Genomic DNA, 21,673 nt, shown 5'->3' with positions numbered 1-21,673 from the left:
GCCAACAGTTTAGTTTTTTAAAAAGTCGCATGAATGAGCCCTGGCTGGCGTAGCTCAGTGGATTGAGCACGGGCTGGGAACCAAAGTGTCCCAGGTTTGATTCCCAGCCAGGGTACATTCCTGGGTTGCAGGCCATGACCCCCAGCAACCGCACATTGATGTTTATCTCTCTCTCTCTCTATCTCTATCTCTCTCTCGCTATCTCTCTCCCTTCCCTCCCTAAAAATAAATAAATAAAATATTTAAAAAAAAAAAAGTCGCATGAATGAAGACTTAACACTTGGTCACTTAAAACAAAGACATAATGAAAGAGTGGGCTTTGCAGCAATCCCCACAGTACCCATTTACTGAGGGCTGAGCACGCAGCCGTCAGTCGACAGGCACCACCTGGGGTGACGTCTATGAAGAGCGCATCATCTGTTTCGCAGGTGACCGCCCTGCACAGCTCAATGAACACTCGGAATTCGTATAAACACCACACTCAGGTTCAGTGACACTGAGACCCCCCCCGCCCAGTGTAAAGTTTCAGGCCATCAATAAATCTCCCTTTTGCTAATTTGAAATAGGACAGACATCTATCATACTATCGAAGGTTGCGGGGGAAGGGGGAGACGGAGGGAGAGAGAGAAGGGTGCTCGCTGCCTAGCCGGTAACCGTGAAAGATGACTCCGACAAGCAATATTAAAAGAACTAGCTGCCCTGGCTGGTGTAGCTCAGTGGATTGAGCACGGGCTGCAAACCAAAGTGTTGCAGGTTCGATTCCCAGCCAGGGCACATGCCTGAGTTGCAGGCCATAACCCCCAGCAACCGCACATTGATGTTTCTCTCCCTCTCTCTCTCTCTCTCTCCCTTCCCTCTCTAAAAATAAATAAATAAAATCCTTAAAAAAAATAAAAAAGGAAAAAAAGAACTAGCCAATTGGGTTTATGATATCACCTGTCACATCCTGACCCATAAAACACACTAAGAAAATAAGTCAGCAAATAAAAGCAGTTTATGGGGTGAACAATTTTATAGTCACGAGCTTTTGACTGACAAGGGAGAATTCCACTCAATGACCCCCTTAACTCAGTGCAGGAAGGCCTCCTTGTGTGACCAGGGTAGGGACATAAAACACAGTGACAGGGAGGCCGCAGTTCACGCTCCAGGATTTGTCAGACCTGACCCAATTCAGAGCCCCGTTCTGCCCTGCCTGGGTAACGTGAGGGCCACGCCAGCTGCCACACGACGTTACCCTAAGCATCCAAGGACCAAGTGTCGTTCAGGCCCCTGCACCCAACAAGCCCCGTTCCTTCCCGATCGCGTGCTGGGTCCCAACGGGGATTGAATGAGCCCGGCTGTGCTCTTGCTTTGAGAGAGACCGGAAAAGGGGGAGGGGATGAGGGCAGTTCGAACCCCTGGCTGGAAAAGTAGAAATGTGCACAGAAATGTATTTGACCTTGACTCACTGGTCCTTAGTCTTCACTGTCCACCTCATCAGAAACCTTTTAAAAAGACTGATGCCTGCAGTCCGCCCCCAGAGACAATTCGAACTGGTCTACAGAGGCACCAGGCGCTCGAATTTCATGGCTGCCCTGGTAAGATTCAGTCACAATGAGTGTTGAGAACCGCTGTGTGTTAACGAATTAGAACTTCGACAAGACAGAGCTGGCGAGCTTCACAGAAATCACACACGTCAACCGTTGAGAGAGGCCACTGGTGAGTCCATTTAGGAAAGACAGCCCCAAGGACCAGCTTGTGTTTACTAGGAATAAATCATGACAAACCAACCTCAACTCTTCTTTCTGGAGGGTTTCCGAGTGACTGCCCAGTAGATACGGCACCTCTGGGCTCCCCTGAGACAGACGGCAACGACCCCTGTAGCCAACACCCATAGCCAAGTTCACCTACTGCCCACAGTGTCCACTGGCACACTGGCCACACCTGGGTGACAGGCCATTCCAGGACCTGTCCTTCCTCATGGTCAGACTACAGAAGCCCTCAAATAACTTTCAAAGGGCAACCATGAGACGCTAAACTTGGACATCAGCAAAACGAACTGAAATAGGGATGAAACAGTAGTTCGGGGATACAGCCACTGACTTTGAGGTCCGTTAACTGTGTGCGTCCAATATTTCTCAACTGCTGGCATTGCCACTGATGCTCACATTTTACCTCCAGCCCAGACTTCCTCCCTGTGCCCCTGAACCAACCAGTCACCGACTCAACCTGTCTACCTGAGAGTGTGGCGGGCATCTCCAACTTCCACAGTCAAAACCAAACTCCTGGTCTTCCCCAACCTGTGTCTCCTGTAGCTTCAGGGTCTCATCTAATGGTGACTCCACCCTTCCAGGTGCTCAGGTCAAACCTGTGGAGCAACTTTGACCCCCTCTCCCTCCCACGTCCCACAGTCTGTCCAGCACCGATGACCCTCAGCTCCACCCTCAAATAAGCTCTTCTCTGAATCCAGCTGCTCACAACTGGCCTTCCTACCATCCTGGTCAAAGCCACTATCATCTCTTGGCTGAACTGCCGGGAAACCTCCTGCCAGTCTCCCCACATCTACCTGCCCATGACTTTCTTTAGTCTGCCCTCCACACAGCAACCAGAATGATCTCACTAAACCCTTGGAAGGCCATGCCCCCTCTCTTCTGCAAACTATCCAGTGGTCCCACCTCGTTCCAGGTAAAGCCCAAGTCCTCAATGGCCAGCAGAGCCCTCAAGATCCCTTCTCTTGCACTGGCCACTGCCCCAGCTTCTCTGCGAAATGTGCCCTGGCCACCCTGCCTAAAACCGTCACCTCCCTTCGCCACACACACACTCCGCACCCCTTTCCCAGCCTTATTTTTCCTCCTTAGCACTCATAACTAACATACTGCACCTTACTTACTCATCTTGGTTAGTGTTTGTTCTCTCACTCGAGTTTAAGTCCCACAAAGGGAAGGACTGTTCTCTATTTTGCTCACTGCTGCACCCCAAATGCCCGGAACAGGGGCGGGCAAACGTGTTCTGTGAAGAGCTGGAGCACAAATACTTGAGGCTTTGCAGGCCACAGAGCCTCTGTTGCAACTCCTCAGCCTGCTGTTGTGGCCCACAGACAACTTCCGAGTGAGCGAGCGAGCGAGGCTGTGTTCCAGTAACACTTCACTGACGAGAACAGACCGTTGGCTGCATTGGGCCGGTGGGTCACGGTGTGCCGACTCGGGGTCTAGAACATTACCTGGACGGCAGCAAGCACTCAGAACGATCTGTTAAACTGTCAAAGTGGTTGTGAAAACACCACCTCTGGCCGGTCAGACCTGAAATACATGTGATGTTAGAATAAAAACAGGATCAACTGAAGAGCATTCAGTGCAACCCCATGGAAGGGGGCCTGAAGCCCCTGCCACGTAAAGGTGGCTGGGACCGGAGACGACCCTCTGGAAGACAGAACACTTCATGGGCCCATGGCACCCGCCTCTGACCACCAGAAGCCCATCCATACGAAGCAGGGGCTTAATGCATGGTGACAAAAAATTTAAAAAGGACATACAGATGGGTAGAAAATACCCGGAAAGAAAACTGTGACTCTTACTGGCGGGTGTGGCTTAGTGGATTGAGTGCCGGCCTGCGAACTCAAAGGCTGCCAGTTTGATTCCCACTCAGGGCACAAGCCTGGGTTGCAGGCAGGGTCCCCAGCTGGTGTGTGAAGACAGGTGACCGATGGATGTATCTCTCACACATCGATGTTTCTCTCCCTCTCTTTCTCCCTCCCTCCCTTCCCCTCTCTCTAAAAATAAGTAAGTAAATAGAAACTTCTTTTAAAAAAGAAAACTGTGTACGACGAGGTGATATAATAGTACATTTCTCCATTAAGTAATGTCTAGAGATTCCTGGATGGTGTGAGAACTACAAGCCCCTTCCCTTCCGACCCTGTGGTTCCATGACAGGGGACAAAAGACAGGCAGGTGTTGGCCTGGAGGAAAAGAGCGTGCAGGCACGAGCCTCACACGGGCCGGCACAGAGCTGGCCCGGGAACCAGGAGACAGAATGAGGAGCTAAAGCTGAAACCACAGAGGGGCTCCTGCAAATGCAGGTCTGGGGAGCAGGGAGCAGGGAGCGGGGAAGTCTGAGAGTCAGCAGACTGACTTCGGTGAACCGGGGAGGGGAGGCGACCTTAAATGATTGTATCAAACGGGCAGGGAAGGGCACAACCACCCCAGGGCATCCGCACGTGTCACTGTCGTCAGGACTCACTAGCCCCTTCCTTCAGTTCTGCGCCTGGCATGACCCTCCACCTTCCTCACCCAACTGCTCCTCGACACCCTCCCTCAGTACACACCTTACTCATGCCTGCACTACCGCACACGCCCTGAGGTGTGGCGATGAGCCCGTGCGACAGACTGCTGCACACACAGACCACATCTTCTAGTGCCCACTAAGGTCACAGGTGGCCCAGAGCTGGCCAACAGGATGTGAGTGTAAATGACGCGCGTCACTTCCAAGCCTGAAACAGGTACTGGGTTGGCCAAAGACTTCGTTTGTTTGTTCCCGTAAGATGGCTCTGGTAGCAGGTAGGTGTCTTTAACCTCATTCAAAACAACTTTGTTACGTTGTATTGTGACAGCTGTCGTATCAGTGTGCATTTAAAAAAACCTATCAAAATTGGTGAATTTCTTATAGCCATGTTAATATTGAAGATGGAAGAAAATATGCAACATTAACAGCACATTATGCCTTATTACTTCAAGAAAGGTAAAATGCTACTGAAATGCAAAAAGAAATATTTAAGCAGTGTACAGAGAAGGTGGTGTGACTGATCGAACGTGTCAAAAATGGCTTGTGAAATTTCGTGCTGGAGATCTCTCAGTGGACGATGCTCCACTATCAGGCAGACCAGTGGAAGGTGACAGCGATCAAACCAAGACATCAATTGAGAGCAATCAATGTTATAAACCACGCAGGAGATAGCCGACTCAAAATCTCCAAATCAATAAAGTTACTGATGAAAATGAAAAATGTATCTTTTATTTTAAGGGGAAAAACCACACGGACTCTTTGGCCAGCCCAATGTACCCCTCTCCAGCCGAATAAAGGGAACCCAGCGGCCAGGACACAAGAACCCAGCCATGAGAGGGAGGAAGCCCAGCGCCTGGGTAAGTGTGTGGTGGGGTTCCCCACCCCAGCCGGCCCAAGAGAGACTGTAACACACGAAGAAAGGCGTGTTGCTTTTACTGTTGTTTTGCACGGAGCCACTGAGACTCGGGCCTGTTTTTCTCAGCAGCTCGTGTTACTGACACAACTGTGACCACCACCACCTCCCTACCAGACTGTGAGCTCTTGCAGACGGTTGGTACTTTGATTTCTTTATGGACTTAAACCTGGCAACAAAGAAGGCATACAGATGTTTACTCAGCGAATAATCTGTGAAGCCACAGAGCGGTGGGAAGAGTGACCTTGGCCTCCGACTGTGCTCTCCAGTAGAAACAGACTTTGAGGGGTGAGAAAAGTGCTTCCCAAACCTTAGCACCTGAATCACCCAGGAAGCATGTTTAAAAGTCGGATTTCTGGATGCCACCTCCTCCCTCCGCCCCGCCCCCCACCCTAGCCCCAAGAGATGATGATCCTATGGGGAAGGAATGAGACTCAGAAATTCATATTTGTAACCCATCTGGGGAATGTGAACTTGCAACTGCTAAGTAACAAGGGGAAGGTGGCAGGGCTTTCGTTCTGCACGTATGTACTGCTTCGCGCCTGCGCAGCACTATTTTACATGCTTTACCACGCCGGGTTCCTTTAACGCTCTCGACAGCCCTACAGGTGGGTACTGGGATTATTCCCGTTTTCCAGATGCAGAAACGTGCCCGGGGTCAGTAAGTAGCAGACCTCAGATTTATACTCGGGCAATCCAGCTGCAGGCAGAGCACGGCTCCCCTGCACCCACCACGGATGGGGGCTCAGGGTGACAGAAATGTGCCTCCCACCACGGAGCTGGGAAAGAGACTCAGGTGTCAGCCCCTTTCCCCAGTTACTCCCACGACCCTGATCACCCCGGGGCTCACTCCAGGGCAGCTGCCTTGTATCCGTCAGCTTCCCAGGCTCTCTCTGATGGTCCTGAAAAGGCAGAATAGTTCCCAGACCTGCCTCGCCTCACCAGGAAAGTCCAGTTGTGTGAGAGATGGTGTGAGGTGAGGCTCGGAAAGCAAATTCTGCAGGGTCCCGAATGCCACGCTAAAGAACTGCTCCTGAGAGCAGCAAGATGCTTTTAAAGAGGGGGGTGGCATGGACTTTTAAGGGAAAGACTGGGAGCAGTGAGACCCAGTGGAAGGAAGAGAAGCCACAAGTGGGGGCTGAGGTGGCAGCTGGGGTGGGGAGGGGCACAGGCACCAGGAGGGCAGGCACCCTGTGATTCCCACACCCTTGCATTCAGAAAGCCTTTGCTGAATCCATGAATGACTCCAAGGGCTCATTTCAAGTTGAATCAATAGCCCTGGCTGGTGTGGCTCAGTGGATTGAGCGTCAGCCTCCAAACTACAAGGTCGCTGGTTCAATTCCCAGTCAGGGAGCATGCCTGGTTACAGGCCAGGTCCCAGGTAGGGGGTGTGCAAGAGGCAACCAATCAATGTTTCTCTCCCTCTCTTTCTCCTTCCCTTTCCCTCTCTAAAAATAAATAAAATCTATTTAAAAAAATTAGAACTGCAACATCTCTGAAGCGCATACCAGGAAGTGCAATAGAACAGGGTACACCTGTACAGAGATCTTACAAGGGTTCCTCTCTAAGTGGATCGAACACTTCCCTTGCCTTCAGACGCCCGCTGTCCACGGGAGGCCTTGCCTCTGGGCTGGGCGAGCTGCACTCTCTCTCACCGCCACTCTCCCAATTTTAAAGCTCAGCGATCACCTGCACGCAGCCACTCAAGAGTCCGCAGAGCCGAAGACCAGACCCAAGTCCATGCCGTCCCAAAGCCCAGACTCGCCCACCACCACCACTGGCATCTACCTGGATGCCATCCATCCACAGAGAAACACAAAAAACTGCAGGAGCTCAGAGTTCACCCAAAGAGGAAACCCACAGACGCAGCCCCACGGTCAGAGGCGCAGGGATCCCAGGTCCCACTGAAGACGGACAGGGGAGATGGATGAGGGCTCACGCTGGACAAGGGGCCCCTGTGCTCCACACCGCACAGGGCAGGCATCTCCTGGGAGACACACGGGACAGGGGAGTCCCCTGCAGGGGTCAGAAGGGCAGACTACACTTGACACTTCGGAATGGATGCTAGTTAACACCTCCCAGGCTGACCTGATGCACGACTATAGAGACAAAAGAAAACAAAATCAAGAATAAACTATAAAAAATAAGCTTATAAAACGTGTTGCACTGTTTACTTCACTGCAGGGACTTAGTAGTAAATTTTAATACACCTTTGGGTTGTTCTGCATCTTGCTTGGGTTGGCTTGATTGTACAATATTGCCAAAACTCACCAAATTAACCCGTAAGAAAGTGGAAGAGGCCAAGGCCAGAGGAAGAGCCCTGGAAAGCTCCCCCAGCCTGCATCTACATTTGCATTTCAGACTGTTAACAAAGAACAGCAGCCCTGACCCATGTGGCTCAGCTGGTTGGGCTTTGTCCCTAGTCCCTCCAAGCAAGGTCGTCGGTTCGATTCCTGATCAGGACACAGGCTTGAGTTTTGGGGTTCAGTCCCTGGTCGGGGCGCGTTCAAGAGGCAACTGATAAATGTATCTCTTTCACATCGATGTTTCTCTCCCTCTCTTTTTCCTTCCCTTTCCCTCCCTCTCCCTCCAAAAAATACATAAACAAAAATATGTTTTAAAAAATAAAGAGCAAAACAAGGATAACTGTATAAGAGGTATTCTGAAAATGATGCAAAAATCATTTAAAATTAAGCATTTCCATGCATTCACGACCACTACCTAGAGTGCCGAACGCTGCGGCCCTCTCTAAGCCCGCCCCCCGCCCCGCCCCCAGCACTCGGCCCTCTGCGTTTCCGCCTCGCCCAGGGCAGCAGCCTCCGAAGCGGAGTCTCCAGAGGCCGCGTCTTGACACCAGCAGCAGTTTCCACAGCAGCATCGCCCTTCTGAGCCAGTCAGGGGAGGCATGGCTGAACCCCCCCCTGCTGGGCCAAAGGCACCTAGCCCCAGCCCTCCTGGACCCCTGTCTCTGAGGCAGGTCCCTTGCTGCTGACCTCCAACCTGCTGATCTCTGGGGTGAGGGGGCGCAGAGGACCACAGAGGACGGAGCTGAACGCACAGGCTCACTGCCCAGCAGGAGAGACACCACGGGGGAGAAGAGCCTTGGGGGATGTGGGCCATCTAGTGCCCAGCGGGACACAATTCACAGGCTTTGCCACTTATTTCCAATAATGGGGAAAAGGAAGAATTATTCAATAAACCATGATGGGAAAACGGCCTCTATTGGAAAAACGTGGGGCCTGTCTTAGATCAAACAGCAAAAGAAACCCCAGCTGCCTTTATTGTTAGAAATGCAACAAGAAAGCTAAAAGAAAATACTTGAGATTTCGCTGGTGCTGGGATTTTTAAAAGATAAACTTTGAAAGCAACAGGGGAAACCAAAAAAGAAAAACTCAGTGGACTTAGTGATATATAAAGTTTAAAACCTCTGAACTAAATGAAGAGACAAATGAAAATCTGGAAAAATACTATAAGGCCTTTACAAGTTATTTCAAAAGAGTAAGTGACTCACAGGGAAAAAAAATCCATTAAGAGACAATTGAAAGAAATATAAATGGTCAATAGACATAAAAAAGTTCCATCACTATAACTCAAATAAATTCGTATTAAAACTCATTTTTAACCTTTGTACTTAGAAAAAAATTTAATTCAGGTACTCAAAGTTGACAATGCACTAGGCACATAAACTTCTATGAAGAGGGCTAACTGGTCATATCCTGTTGCACAACCACTTGGGCTTTCACCAGTCAGTCACTCTACGTCTAAGAAAAAAAAAAAAAGAAAAGACAGCAAAAACATACAGACATGGATACTCTTACATCCTAACACATAGACACAAACTGTGTCCCACAAAGGGGAAAGGCTGCGTACACAGCAACTCTGAAACAGCATGTTTTGAAGATTACTTAATGCCGTAAAGAAACATCAACCACAGGAAAGCAAGGGATCAGGATCAAAACCAGTTTTATTAAAAAAAATGCGCATGTGAGCACAGGTCCCCGCAGAGAGGCCTAGGGGAAAGACCCCGACACCAGCACAGCATCAGCAGGTGTGCTTGGCTGATGGAAATAAACCATCCTCACTCCTTTCTTCTTTTTCTGTGGTTTTACATTTCTTACAGAGACAAAAAAAAACACATATTCTTTTAAAAAATTCTCAATAGTCACCAAGAGCCAATAATACAGCTCTTATTAGACCCCCAAGTTCAAAATGTGCTGTGAAAACAGCAAAACCCTAGGGCACTAGTTACTCGCATCTTCAAGATAAGGAGCTGCCAGTTCGCGAGTTTAGAAAGCAGATGACATTGGAGAGGCTGAAGACTGGGTCGCTCTTCATGAGGTGGGCCTTGTCCCCTGGCTGGGCTCACTTCAGCCTTGTGGCCTGCGGCCAGAGGGGCACACAAGAAAACCCGCTGAGGTGTCTCAGACACTAAAATTCCTCAAACTGCAGAAGGTAAATAAATACAGGATGGCAATTGTGGCCAACAACGGACTTCACAAAGACCTGTCCCTGCTTTAAAACTCAAATCCCGGAATGACAATGGATTCCGGCGGCTTCCAGCTGCTGGCCAGTCTCCAGTCTCGCCTTGGCACCAGAATGACCTGCAGCCCTGGTGTAAACTCCACCACCGCCGCCCCACCCAGTCTCTAATCTCACAGAATCCGCGTGGAATGGGTGGTGGGGAACTTGCATTTCCAACCAGCTCCCTGATGAGGTGGATGGTGAGGGGTGGGGGGCCCTAATTGGAGAACAGTTGCCCTAAAGCCTGGTCATAGATGTTTCCTGTGGCCCATCTCCAACAGCGAGAACTTGAAGAAACCGCAGCCTACAAAACAGGCGAAATTTACGGTAGACTTCTCCACGCATTTAAGAGCGAGCGTCCCAACGTTGAGAAGCAGCTCAGCGCCAGACTGCCTGGTTTGCCATCCTGCCCCATCACTGTCCACCTGCGTGATCCCAGGCAATTCACTCGACCTCTCTCGGGGTCAGTGCCTTCAGGAGTAAAACAGAGATAACTGTCCCTTGCCTGCAGCCGGAAAACCACAAAGAGATGCCTACTCAAGACGTTAATGAGGAGTCCTCACCTTCCCACAGCCATGTACCAACATTCCCAAAATCCACAAATAGGATGCTTCCAGAGTTCCTTGCCCTGCCTGAAGTTAAGGAGATATTTGCCTACTTCACTGTCATTTATAGCAACCACAGTTATATGCCTAGTTCTTCGCGCCTTTCGTGAAGAGAAGGGCCACCAAGCAGCCAAGAGCCGTTCCCACACATAATGAATACACCACAGTCCAGTGCAGCAGCACTCACCCCCTTGGAATCCCCTAGGTTTTCCCATAAAAAAAAAAGTTTGGGGGAGGGTGGGTCATATCAGAATAGTGGGAAAGATGAAAAGAATGTCAGGGTTGAGAAACAAAAGATCAAACAATCAGCCCACGTGATTAAACCCAAAGGACTGGGCCCACCTGATTTGAAGTCCCAGCTGCTAGATGGAGAGCTTCGCCGCTTCCCCTCTGGGGGGCCGTTTCTCACCCGTGTTTCCTCCCAGTTCAGGGACCCTTGGGTGGTTTTAGGGCCTTAGGACTCCTGGGCAGGACCCCCGCATCAAGATCCTGGATCACTTCCGTAAAGGCTAGCGAGAGCCCTCCAAGACCTGTCCCCAGGGTAGTCCTCAAAGGTGGAAGGAAATACCCACAACAGGAAAGGGGCTGGTCAAAGACGCACGCCAGTCAAGGAAGGCTATGTGTGTGTCCCAGGCAGAGGCAAATCGCCTTCAAGTGTCCCCATTCATAACATAAATAATGAGAGTTTTTTGCCCACACGAAATTGGCCACAACTAGCTACTAGGGCACCCAGTGAGAAACACAGGAACGAAGCGTCAGAGGGAGCGTGAGAGACAAGAGACAGGATCACGGACACACACCGAGCCCCGTGGAGTAGCAACTCGGCTGTCACATAAGGAATATATAAAGAGGCAGGGGCACTATTGGGCCATGGGCACTAATTAGGCTTTGGCTGAAATTACGTAAAGGAGGCTGTTCCTACGCCGCTTGCTTAGGAAGAAAGGGTGCGGCTTTTGTTCAGAACTGAGAACCCCTGAGCGGCTGGGGGGAATCCGACTAAAGGTGGCGAGCGGGGAGGTCCAGTCCGTTCTCCCATTGGGCAACCTCCGTTCTCCTCCTCTTCCCAGGTCCTGGAGGCTGAGGGGGCGGCGAGCAGCAAGACAGGGAGCCACTGCGCCCCCACCACCAGGTCCCACCCGCTCCGCGCGCCGGGGCGCAGTTGCGGACCACGCGGCCGGCGTGGGACTGCCCCCACCGCAGCAAGAAAAGCCGGCGGCGAGATTTCCGGCTCCCCGACCCTGGGTCCCCCCACCCCCAAAGAGGCCGGCAGCGTCGGGCACATGCCGATCCGCGGCAGGGTGTCACCGCTCGGGCCGGGGCGCTCACCAGAAGAACACGCGCGAGCAGAGGTTGGCGTTCTGCAGCGGGTTGGCCTTCTTCACCTCCTCGTAGACCGGCAACATCTTGCCAGCCAGGCGGCCGAGAGCTGGGGTGGCGCTGCTCGGGCGGCGGTGCGGCTCCCGCTGCTCGCGGAGGCGCAGACGGGGATGCTGGAGCTCTGGCGGTCACGGTCAAGCCGGTCCGCTCCACTGAAGCCGAGAACCACCCGCTTCCGGGAGCGGCGCGCTGGCGGCCCGCCCCGGCCCCGCCTCCACCTCCGGGCCACACCGCCTCGGGGACGCCCGCTGCGCGCCGCCGCTGCTCCCGCTGCCGCCCTCGCTGCTCGGTGCCGGGAACCGGGAGACCCCGGGCGCCGGGGTCCGCGAGAGGAGTGGGAGGCTGCGCTGCCGCTGCCGCGAGCCACGCGCAGGTGCGAGGCCGCCCGCAGAGCTGGATGGAGGCGGGGAGGCGGACCACGGGGGCCCCCACGTGCTCACACCTGGCCGCAAACTTGACCTGAGCTGCAGCTCCGAGCCCAGCGAGACACAGAGCCCTGTGGAGAAGGGAGGTGCCGGCTTTGTCTGCCCTTGCTGCTCAAAACGCCCCCTGGCCTGCGGCTTTCAGAACACCGGGAGAAAGCTGCCAGACGCCCCAGCCGGCGCCTTCTGGGCGGGCTGCCCTCCTCAGGACCAAAGAAGGATGTGGTGGGACTGCCTCCAAGCGAAGGGCGAGCGTTTGACCTCCACAGCAACAGGGTTTAGCACAGATTACCTAAAGAAAGCTAACAGCTGATTAGAAGAACCCAAGAATTTGGAAGGTGGAAAGCATGCTCTCTTGGGAGTGGGAGGGGGGACACGCTTTTGGCATCTGACGTGTTGCTGTCCTCCTACTGTGGGGGGAAAGAGAGCATGCTGATTGATTTCTGCCTTAGGATTTCCTTCATGGGGCTCTCAGAACCTAGCTGAGTGACAGGGGCACGTGGAACATGTCCCAGAGCACCCGCTATGCGCATTTCTGGGGACCTTACCTCACCTTTAACTATAAAGGGTGTTACACTATATACCCGTTTTTATCTATAACTATATATATAACTTTTATATATATAACTATATGTAACTATAAAAGGGTATTATCCCATCTTGCAGTTAAAAGCATAGAAGGCCCGAGTCAAGAAGGTATTATTCCTATTTTACCCATGAGAAAGATGAAGCTCAAGGACAGAACTTTATCTTAGAGTCAGTAAACGCTGAGATGACCTGAGCGAGACTCAGCTGGGAGGCCACCATGGCCGGTCTCAGTGTCTAATGGTCAGTGTGCGTGAAAAGTGCCTAGACCACAGGGCCAAGACATGGTGTCAAAGCAGCTCTATCCAATACACAGAAGTAAACACAGGGAGGCTGCCAAAATGAGGAGACAAACACAGGCCAAATGAAAAACAGATCAAAACTCCAGGAAAAGAGCTTAAATGAAGTGGAAGTAAATAATCCATCCAATGCCGAGTTCCAAACACTGGTTGTAAGGATGCTCAAGGAGCTTAGTGAGGAGGACCTCAGCAGCATAGAAAAGGCCCAGTCATAAATGAAGGATACAATTGAAATAACAATTTACAGGGAAACAACAGTAGAGTCAATGAAGCTAAGAATCAAATCAATGGTTTGGAACATAAGCAAAAAATAACCATGCAGAACAATGAGAAGAAAAAAGAATATAAAGAAAATGAGGACAGTATAAACAGCCTTTGGGACAACTTTAAGAGGTCCAACATTCACCTCATAGTGGGTGCCAGAAGAAGAGAAAGTGCAAGAAATTGGAAATCTATCTGGAAAAAACAGTGAAAGATAACTTCCCTAATTTAGTGAAGGAAATAGACATGCAAATGCAGGAAGCACAGAGAGTCCCAATTATGATGATGCAAAAAGACCCACTCCAAGACACATCATTATTAAAAGGCCAAAGGTTAAAAATAAAGAGAGATTCTTAAAAACAAGAGAAAAGGAGTTAGATACTAGAAGGTTGCCAGATGGGAGGGAGGAGGGGAAGAATGGGTGAAGAGGTGAGGGGATTAAGAAGTACAAATAGTTACAGAATAGCCACGGGTTGTAAAGTACAGTATAGGAAATGGAGTAGCCAAAGAATTTATGTGAATGACGCATGGACAATGGTTGCCTGAGGGAGCAAGGGGTACTGGGTGGAGGGGGTAAATAGGGAAAAACTCAATCAGGACAACTGTAATAGCATAACCAATAAAATGTAATTAAAAAATTAAGTGAAATAAAAAGAGAAGTGCCTACAATGTGCTGGTTGAATGATCGTAGACCTGAAGGAACAAAACCCTAGATTTGCACTCATCCACCTTCAGCTATTTTGTGTCCTCAGCACTTTTTCTTCCCTTGAACCATAAAAGAGAAAGAGCAAAGGATACAAGTTCATGGTGTTTACAACCAGATTACTTTATTATTCTGATACTTAGCCGCATCTCTTGGCTAAAATGGTGTTGTTCATAATGGCTTTCGGCTTTTGTCATGCAAGATAAGTTCTACAGAACTGGATTATGGCAATGTGACTGTAGTTCACAACACTGTGAACTTGACATTGGCTAGGAGTACATCTGGAGTGTACTTAACATTAAAAAAGGGAAAATGGTTATGATGTTAAGTCGTGGAGATGCTGACAGGCTTGATTATGAGTGTTTCATAACATATATATAGTCATAAGGTTGTACACTTTAAATACATGCAATTTTTAATTGTCAGTTATACCTCAGGAAAGCGGCAAGGGGAAAAATGGCATTTAAAGAAGGCCTATCTGTATTCAAACATTTTTTATAAGTCAAACACATAAGAATGGCAACTTGTTAATGTTTAATTGGTGAGTGATGGGGGCTTATACTATTTTCTTGGTATTTTATGTATGTTTGAGAATTTCTGTTACAAAAGGAAGTTGATTAGAACTGAACATTGTAAGAAAACACTGTTATTCAATTACCTGTCTTTACCTCAGACAACGAAATCTATAAACCTAAGTAATCAGCCCTTACCTGATACACAGTTGTCTTTGAACCTCCCTGAATTTTCCAGCCCTGTAAATGCTCAGCTGCCATTTCTACTTCGAAGATGACAAATTTGCCTACTAAAGTTAGAAGTCTATGAGGGATTGAGCAAAACGAAAAGAAGGATTCATGGACACAGACAGCACTGTGGTGATTGCAGGGGAGGGTTATAAGGATGTTAAATGGTAACAGAAAAATACAATGAAAAAACTTTAAAAAAGAAAAGAAGTCTAGTGACTTCTCTTAAACTGCCCCACCCCTCTCTCTAGTTCCCACAATTCTCAGGGTCATAATCAGAGCCATCCCAATGGCCAAAAACATTCAATCCCTTCAGCTTCTGCTGAGTCTTGTTTTTTAAACCTAAGATCTTTGACGCTTAAGAACATTCTTCCTTGTACATTAATTAATAGGGCATTTCAAAGGTTTACAGAGAACCAGTGTGGAATCATAGAGAGAAGGCTGCATTGGGTGGATGTAAGGGACAAGGGATCTGGACTTTTCACCTACTACCTAATCTTTCTGACCCTTACATTTCTCGGGTCCAGAATGAGAACCTTAGTTCCTCACTCTTCCTACTTCCTGCAGCGTCATGGTGAGCCTTGCAGCTCGTGAGTGCACTTTTAAAACCCAAGGCAACAATGCACAAAAGGGTGAGGTTTTTTCCATTCGTTCAATAAATAGTAACTGTCTTCCGGGTGCATGACCACCAGGCACGGCACAGAACTTGCAAAGCTCTATCAGCACTTGTTTACTGATCTTAAATAGTTTAATACTAGAACTAAAAAGTCAATAACACATGTCAGAGAGGATGTAGAGAAATTGGAACCCTCATATAACTGCTGGTGGAAATGTGAAATGAGATAGCAGCTAAGTTACCATATAATCCAGCGATTTCATTCCTAGGCATGACACAAGAAAAATGAGAACACAACCACACAAAAACTCACACATGTCGCAGTAGCACTATCCACAGAAGCCAACAAGTAGGGGAAGGGGCGGGGACTAAGTGTCCACCCACTGATGATTGGATAATAAGATGTGGTATTACATGCAAGGGGATGTTATCTGACATTTTCTAAAAAGAAATGATATTGATGCATGCTGTCACAGAGATGAACACTGAATATACGCTGAGTGAATGAAGCCAGTCTCTGGCTCCAGTGAGAATAGAGAATGTTTGGAGAGGCAGTCTTGCTATACTTGACAATTCATTCCCAAACAAACTCCAGGGGCACAGGATACAAATTTGTGCCTTAGCCCTGGCTGGTATGGCTCAGTGGATTGAGCACCAGCCTGCAAACTGAAAAGTCACTAGTTTGATCCCTGGTCAGGGCATGTGCCTGGGTTTTTGGCCAGGTCCCCAGTTGGCGGCATGTGAGAGGCAACCGCACATTGATGTTTCTCTCCCTCTCTTGCTCCCTCCCTTCCCCTCTCTCTAAAAGTAAAATAAATAAAATCTTAAAAAAAAGAATTTGTGCCTTTGCAAAATATAAATTACTGAATGGATCCCTCTCAAAAAGTCAAAGCATCAAGTGTGTCATCTGCAATTGGTATAGGAGTTTATATCCCAGTTGTTAGTTCTAAATGGCTCAGCTAAGACAGTGCTGGACCTCAAGCATTTTTCTTCCAAGACAAGTAGGATAGATGGCATTCGCAATTTAAATGTACTCCAGTGGAAATCTGCAATACATTTAGTAACTATTTACTAAACACCTATGTGTGCCAGGAGCAGGTAGGGATGCGGAAGGGAGCAAGAGGAGTAGTTGGAGGAGAGTCTTGGTGGCATGGAGCTCTGGGAGTCCTGAAGCTGACGGCGTCTCTGCTTGGATTGTGGGAACTGCCCAAGCAGGTCATGTCCTCCGGGCACCTCTCCAGGGCTAAGGCAGCTTACTGCTTATCTGTACCCTCTGCTCAAGGGTATTTTTCTGGCAATGGAAGCACATTGGGCCCATATACAAGGCAAGCCAAAACCCTGGAGTCAACCTTCAACCAGTGATGGCTAGAGAGTTGGGAAATAAATGCCCAGTCCCCTTGCCTGTCAGTCAAAATGATATCTCTCCCAGTGTTACCCAGCGGGATGGAGCCCAGCTGCCTAAGCAGTAATTTGCTTGCTCATACACCTTTTATTGCCTGCCTGCCTTTCTCTGTCTTACTGTTCTGCTGGCTAGTAGTATTTCCTTGGGATCACCTCCAAAATTAACTACTTCCACCCAAACCCTTGCCTCGGGGTCTGCTGCAGTGGGAAATCAAACCAAGATACCTACCAGAAAGATTCTTCCAGTTACAGAAAAATAGTAGCCATATACGTAGCCATATTCATTGCCTTGCATCCATGAAAGTCCAAACTTACTCTGTAATCCCTGGGTTGTTCAATATAGTAGCACTATCTGTAGGAGGATTTTGACAACTTGAAAGGCATGAGGTCCAAATCGAGATGTTCTGTGCGTGTAAAATTCACCATGGATCTCAAAGACAATACAAAAAAATTTTATGGTCTCACCAATGATTTTTTTTACATTGATTATATGTTGAAATGGTAGTATTTGGGACCCATTGGTTTTAAAATATCTCACTAATGTTAATATCAATTTCACTTCTTCCTTTTTACTTTTTTAAAAGATTTTATTTATTTACTTTTAGAGAGAGGGCAAAGGAGGGAGAAAGAGAAGGAGAGAAACATCAATGTGTGGTTGTCTCTCACACGCCCCCTACTGGGGATCTGGCCTGCAACCCAGGTATGTGCCCTGATTGGAAACCAGTGGACCTTTCACTTCACAGGCTGGCACTGAATCCACTGAGCCATACCAGTAAAAAAGACCAGGGCTCTTTTTAAATTTTTGACATGCCTACTACAAAATTTAAAATTACAAGTTATGGCTCACTTTATATTTCTGCGGACAACACTACTGTAACCAGTGGATAGGCACTCACACCGCTAATTTCCCTCCCACTCAAGAAAGTAAACGAAGAAGGTTTGTGTTAGTATACAGAGAAGTATCTGTGGGATAGGGGAACTGGAGAGTTAAAAGATTTTAGCCCTAGCTGAGAGGCTTAAGTGATTTATGCCTGTGGAAGGCTGTTATTCCAGGAACTGGAATGCATGACCATCTGACTCCAGGAGGGCAAGAAGCAATTCAGTCTTTGTGTCCCAGGGAGTCTGCCAGTGATGGAGACGGCATCTGAGTCCTTGTGCTCCAAGGAGGGAACACCCATGATGCAGATGAAGAATTGTCGATCCACAAATAAGGAAAAGGAAAATAAGGAAGTACTGGGAAAATCACCGCTGGACTGCAGCTGTTATCCAAATCACTTTTTCCAAACCCCTTACCGACTCTTTCTTCCCCTTATAGAAAGGTCAGCTTGGAAGGAGACGTTAAGGTGGTGTTTGAGGGTCCGTAACCCACCATCTTCTCGGATTGGCAGCCACCTGAGTAAAGCACCAACAAAGATTCAACCTTTGTCTCTGCTTAGTGTCTCCCATAGCGACAGGCAGCACGAACACCGACTCTTCCGGTTTCAGGTGTGCTCAGATTCGTCAAGTCACCCTCAGGTTTCTGAACTTTGTTACTGGAAGAGAATTACTTGTGTTGCTACCCGTTTGGACCTCATTCGTATCTGTGTTCCAGCTCCATCATAGAGAGTCACTGGTGTGAAAATTTAAGGAAAACTGCTCACACAGCCCATTAGGGTCAATATATTTTATTTGGTCATATTTTTTAAAGATTTTATTTTTTATTTATTTTTAGAGAGGGAAGGGAAGTGGGGGAGAGAGAGAGAAAGAGAGAGAGAGAGAGAGAGAGAAACATCAATGTGCGGTTTGCTGGGGGCCATAGCCTGCAACCCAGGCACGTATCCTGACTGGGAATCGAACCTGCGACACTTTGGTTTGCAGCCCATGCTCAATCCACTGAGCTATGCCAGCCAGGGCTATTTGGTCATTTTTTAAGGTACGATAATATTTTGGAAGCTTTGGGGGGAAGGTTGTTTGTTTGTTTTCAGGCTTTTAGAAAACTAGTCCATTACTGATGTGAGTTGTCCAGAAACTGCTAAAATTTGATAAAGATGTCCTCAGAAAAGGCTACATCTAAAAAGACGAAATTCTTGCTTTCTGTAAATGCATAATCCAGAAAAAGAATGGGTAACAGGGAATTTATAGCAAAAAAATACAATAATAAAATAAATATAAATATACAAATATATTCATCCCCACCTATAAAGTTAGCAAAGATTTTTAAAAAACAGAATACCCTATGCTAGTGAAGGCAAGTTATGTTAGGCACTGTAGTATATTTTTGGTAAAATGTAACAACTTGGCAATACTTATTAAGATCCTTAAAAATGTTCTCTTCTTCAAATCGATAATTTTGCTTATAGGAATTCCACTCACATTATTATGAGAGGGAAAAGGCCAGCATGAACAATAATTTACATACAAATATGTTTACTAAAGTAGTGCTTATTGTAACAGAATTTAGATAGAACTGAAAGTTCAACAATAGCAGAATGATTAAATAAGTCATGAATCATTTTAAACAATTGCTTTTTGAGCATCACACCCTTGCAAGCCCTGGTGAACAAGGTTTATCTTCTCACAGCATTTACACTCGGATAGTAGGAGATAGACCGTATCTAAGGAAACAAATGAAGGAGATAGTCCAGGTTTAACGAGGGCTCTGAAGAAAATGCTCAGGAAGTGAGAGAGTCCTTGGAGGTGCCTGGCGAGCCCTGATCGAAGTTGGGTCGTCAGGAAGGCTGTTCAGAGGAGAGTCTTGAGTAGGAATACGAAAATGAAGAAGAAGCCAGCTTTGTGCAAATCCAGGAACAATAAAACCACCACCAACAACAAAATCCACAGCGTTGGGTAAAATGACCTCAGAGGGAAAAAGTAGATTTCAAAAACAAGAAGGGAGCGCTCCTCATGGATTTTTTCAGATTGGTAACTAAGTGAGGGGAGGACACAGGGCAAACCGGCAGCCCTGAGGTCAGGAGAAGGCAGGCGAGTACAGGAGCCTCAGCTTCCCAGACCACAGGCCCCCGAGGGAACCTGGGCTGGGAGCAACATTTGAACTGCAATGGATGATCTGCTGGCAGCGCAGTGCAGACAAGTCTCAGAATTAGAAACTCCACAGGGGAACCCAGTCGTGGGGGTGGGGAACCCCCAATACTGTGAGATTTACCTCCAGGAGCTCCATTAGGTTCCTATACTAAGTGCCACAGAAAAAGTTCCTCAGGCTGCCTGCAGGGAGAGGGAAGAGAAACCATTTAGAAATACTGCGGGTCCTTGCATAGTGTCATTCTGTTACAACGTCGATGAGATGCTGTAGGAATGGACCTCTTGTTTGTATCAATTAGCCTATGATAAAATTGGTTTAATCGTATGACACGTTTTGCTTGAAGTTGCAGAACCTATCTAAGATGTTAGGTGGAGACTTACCGTACAGTTCTTCAACCAGGCCTGCCCTCAGTGGAAACTCGTTAAAGCCTACCCTGTGGGCGTGTACCTGAGCCTGACGCACCTGGGGCGGAGAAAATCCCAACTCCAGCTGGCTCTAGGCATTCTGTCCCCCACACAGACGTGGGAGGAGGAAGAATGAGAAACACTTGGGAAATTCACCGTTCGAAGGCGCAGGCTCATGAACAGACCCGCACCTCCCCTACACCTTACCAACACACTACGGAATGCCTCTTTGCAGCAGCTCCTTTTACACCATGTATGCATGTCAAGAAGAAAAAATTACAAGGCTTACCAAAAGGCAAAAGAAAAAAAAAACCACAATTTGAAGAGACAGTGCAAAACACGCCAGGCAGGGATGTTGGAGTTATCACACCAGGGAGTTAAAACAACTATGGCTCATAAATGAACGGCGATTTTGGATAGATCACAGAACATGCAAGAACGGATGGGTGATGTAAGCAGAGAAATGGAAGTCCTGAGAAAGAACCAGAAAGAAATGCCAGATATAAAAAGCACTGTAACATAAACGAAAATGCCATTATGGGCTCATTAGTAGCCTAGACACAGGACGGAATCTCTGAGCTTAAAGATATAGCATTGGACTTCTCAAAAAACAAAAGGTAGACAACAAAGACTGGAAAACCAGGAGGGAGTACCCAAGGGCTGTGAGGCAGCTGCAAAAGGTGTAACAGGGGCCTAATGGGAGTACCAGAAAGAGAAGAGAAAGGGACAAGAAATATCTGAAACAATAATGACACAATTTCTCCAGATTCATGTCAAACACCAAATCCTAGACCCCGGGCAGCTCGGGCAGCTCAGAGAACACCAAGCAGAATAAATGCAAAAACAAAACAAAACAAAACAAAACCTACGCCTAGGCATGTCCTTATCAGACTGCAGAGAAATACCTTGCTTATAGAAAAACAAAGATAAGAACCTCCCATTCTCCTCAGAAACCATGCAAGCAAGGAGAGAATGAAATGAAAGATTTAAAGTGTTGAGAGAAAGGCCTAGAATTCTGTATTGGGTGAAATGATCTTTCAACAGGGAAGGAGAAATAAAGACTATCTCAGACAGACAAAAATTGAGGGCATTTGTTGCCAGCAGGCCTGCCTTGCAAAAACATGTAAAAGATGTTTGTTAGGGAGAAGGAAAATAATGTAGGTCAGAAACTCAGATCTACGTGACGTAAGGAAGAGCATCAGAGAAGGACGTGAAGGGACGGTTGTGCGAGAGGAACCGATCGAGTGTATGGCGGCCTTTGAAGACAGTCCGTTCCTGGGAGTGCAGTGACAAAAGCAACAGAGAAATTGTGACGAATTCTAGCAGAGAGAGTTATTAGGCTCTGCCTGCCCCTTCTGTTTTTCTTGTCTTTCATGACAACCTCCTGTCGCCTGGCCCCTCACCTATGCACTCAGCCAAAGGTTATCGTAACTAAAAATATCCTCTCTCACCGCCTGCGTCGGGTTCCCTGGACTCTGCCTAGTGACGTCATTGTGCTACTGAGCGCAGGCTGCCCGCCGGAGGGACCAAGAGGAGGTGGTCGTTTTGAG

At 48.1% G+C, this 21,673-nt stretch overlaps 1 protein-coding gene across 1 annotated transcript in view; it reads right to left on the bottom strand.

The window, feature by feature from the left end:
- Nucleotides 1–12,415, bottom strand: part of ABCC4 (ATP binding cassette subfamily C member 4) — a 205,236-nt gene extending 192,821 nt beyond the window's left edge. Inside the window, exon 1 of the mRNA XM_036011227.1 lies at nucleotides 11,623–12,415. Coding sequence (XP_035867120.1) covers nucleotides 11,623–11,699 — 77 coding nt within the window. The 5' untranslated portion in view covers nucleotides 11,700–12,415. The remainder of the gene's footprint in view (nucleotides 1–11,622) is intronic.
- Between the last annotated feature and the right edge of the window lie 9,258 nt (nucleotides 12,416–21,673).

The sequence above is a fragment of the Phyllostomus discolor genome, chromosome 11, assembly GCF_004126475.2.
Source record: "Phyllostomus discolor isolate MPI-MPIP mPhyDis1 chromosome 11, mPhyDis1.pri.v3, whole genome shotgun sequence".
In the NCBI taxonomy this organism is placed as follows: Eukaryota; Metazoa; Chordata; class Mammalia; order Chiroptera; family Phyllostomidae; genus Phyllostomus; species Phyllostomus discolor.
This window is presented reverse-complemented; position numbering and strand designations above follow the sequence as displayed.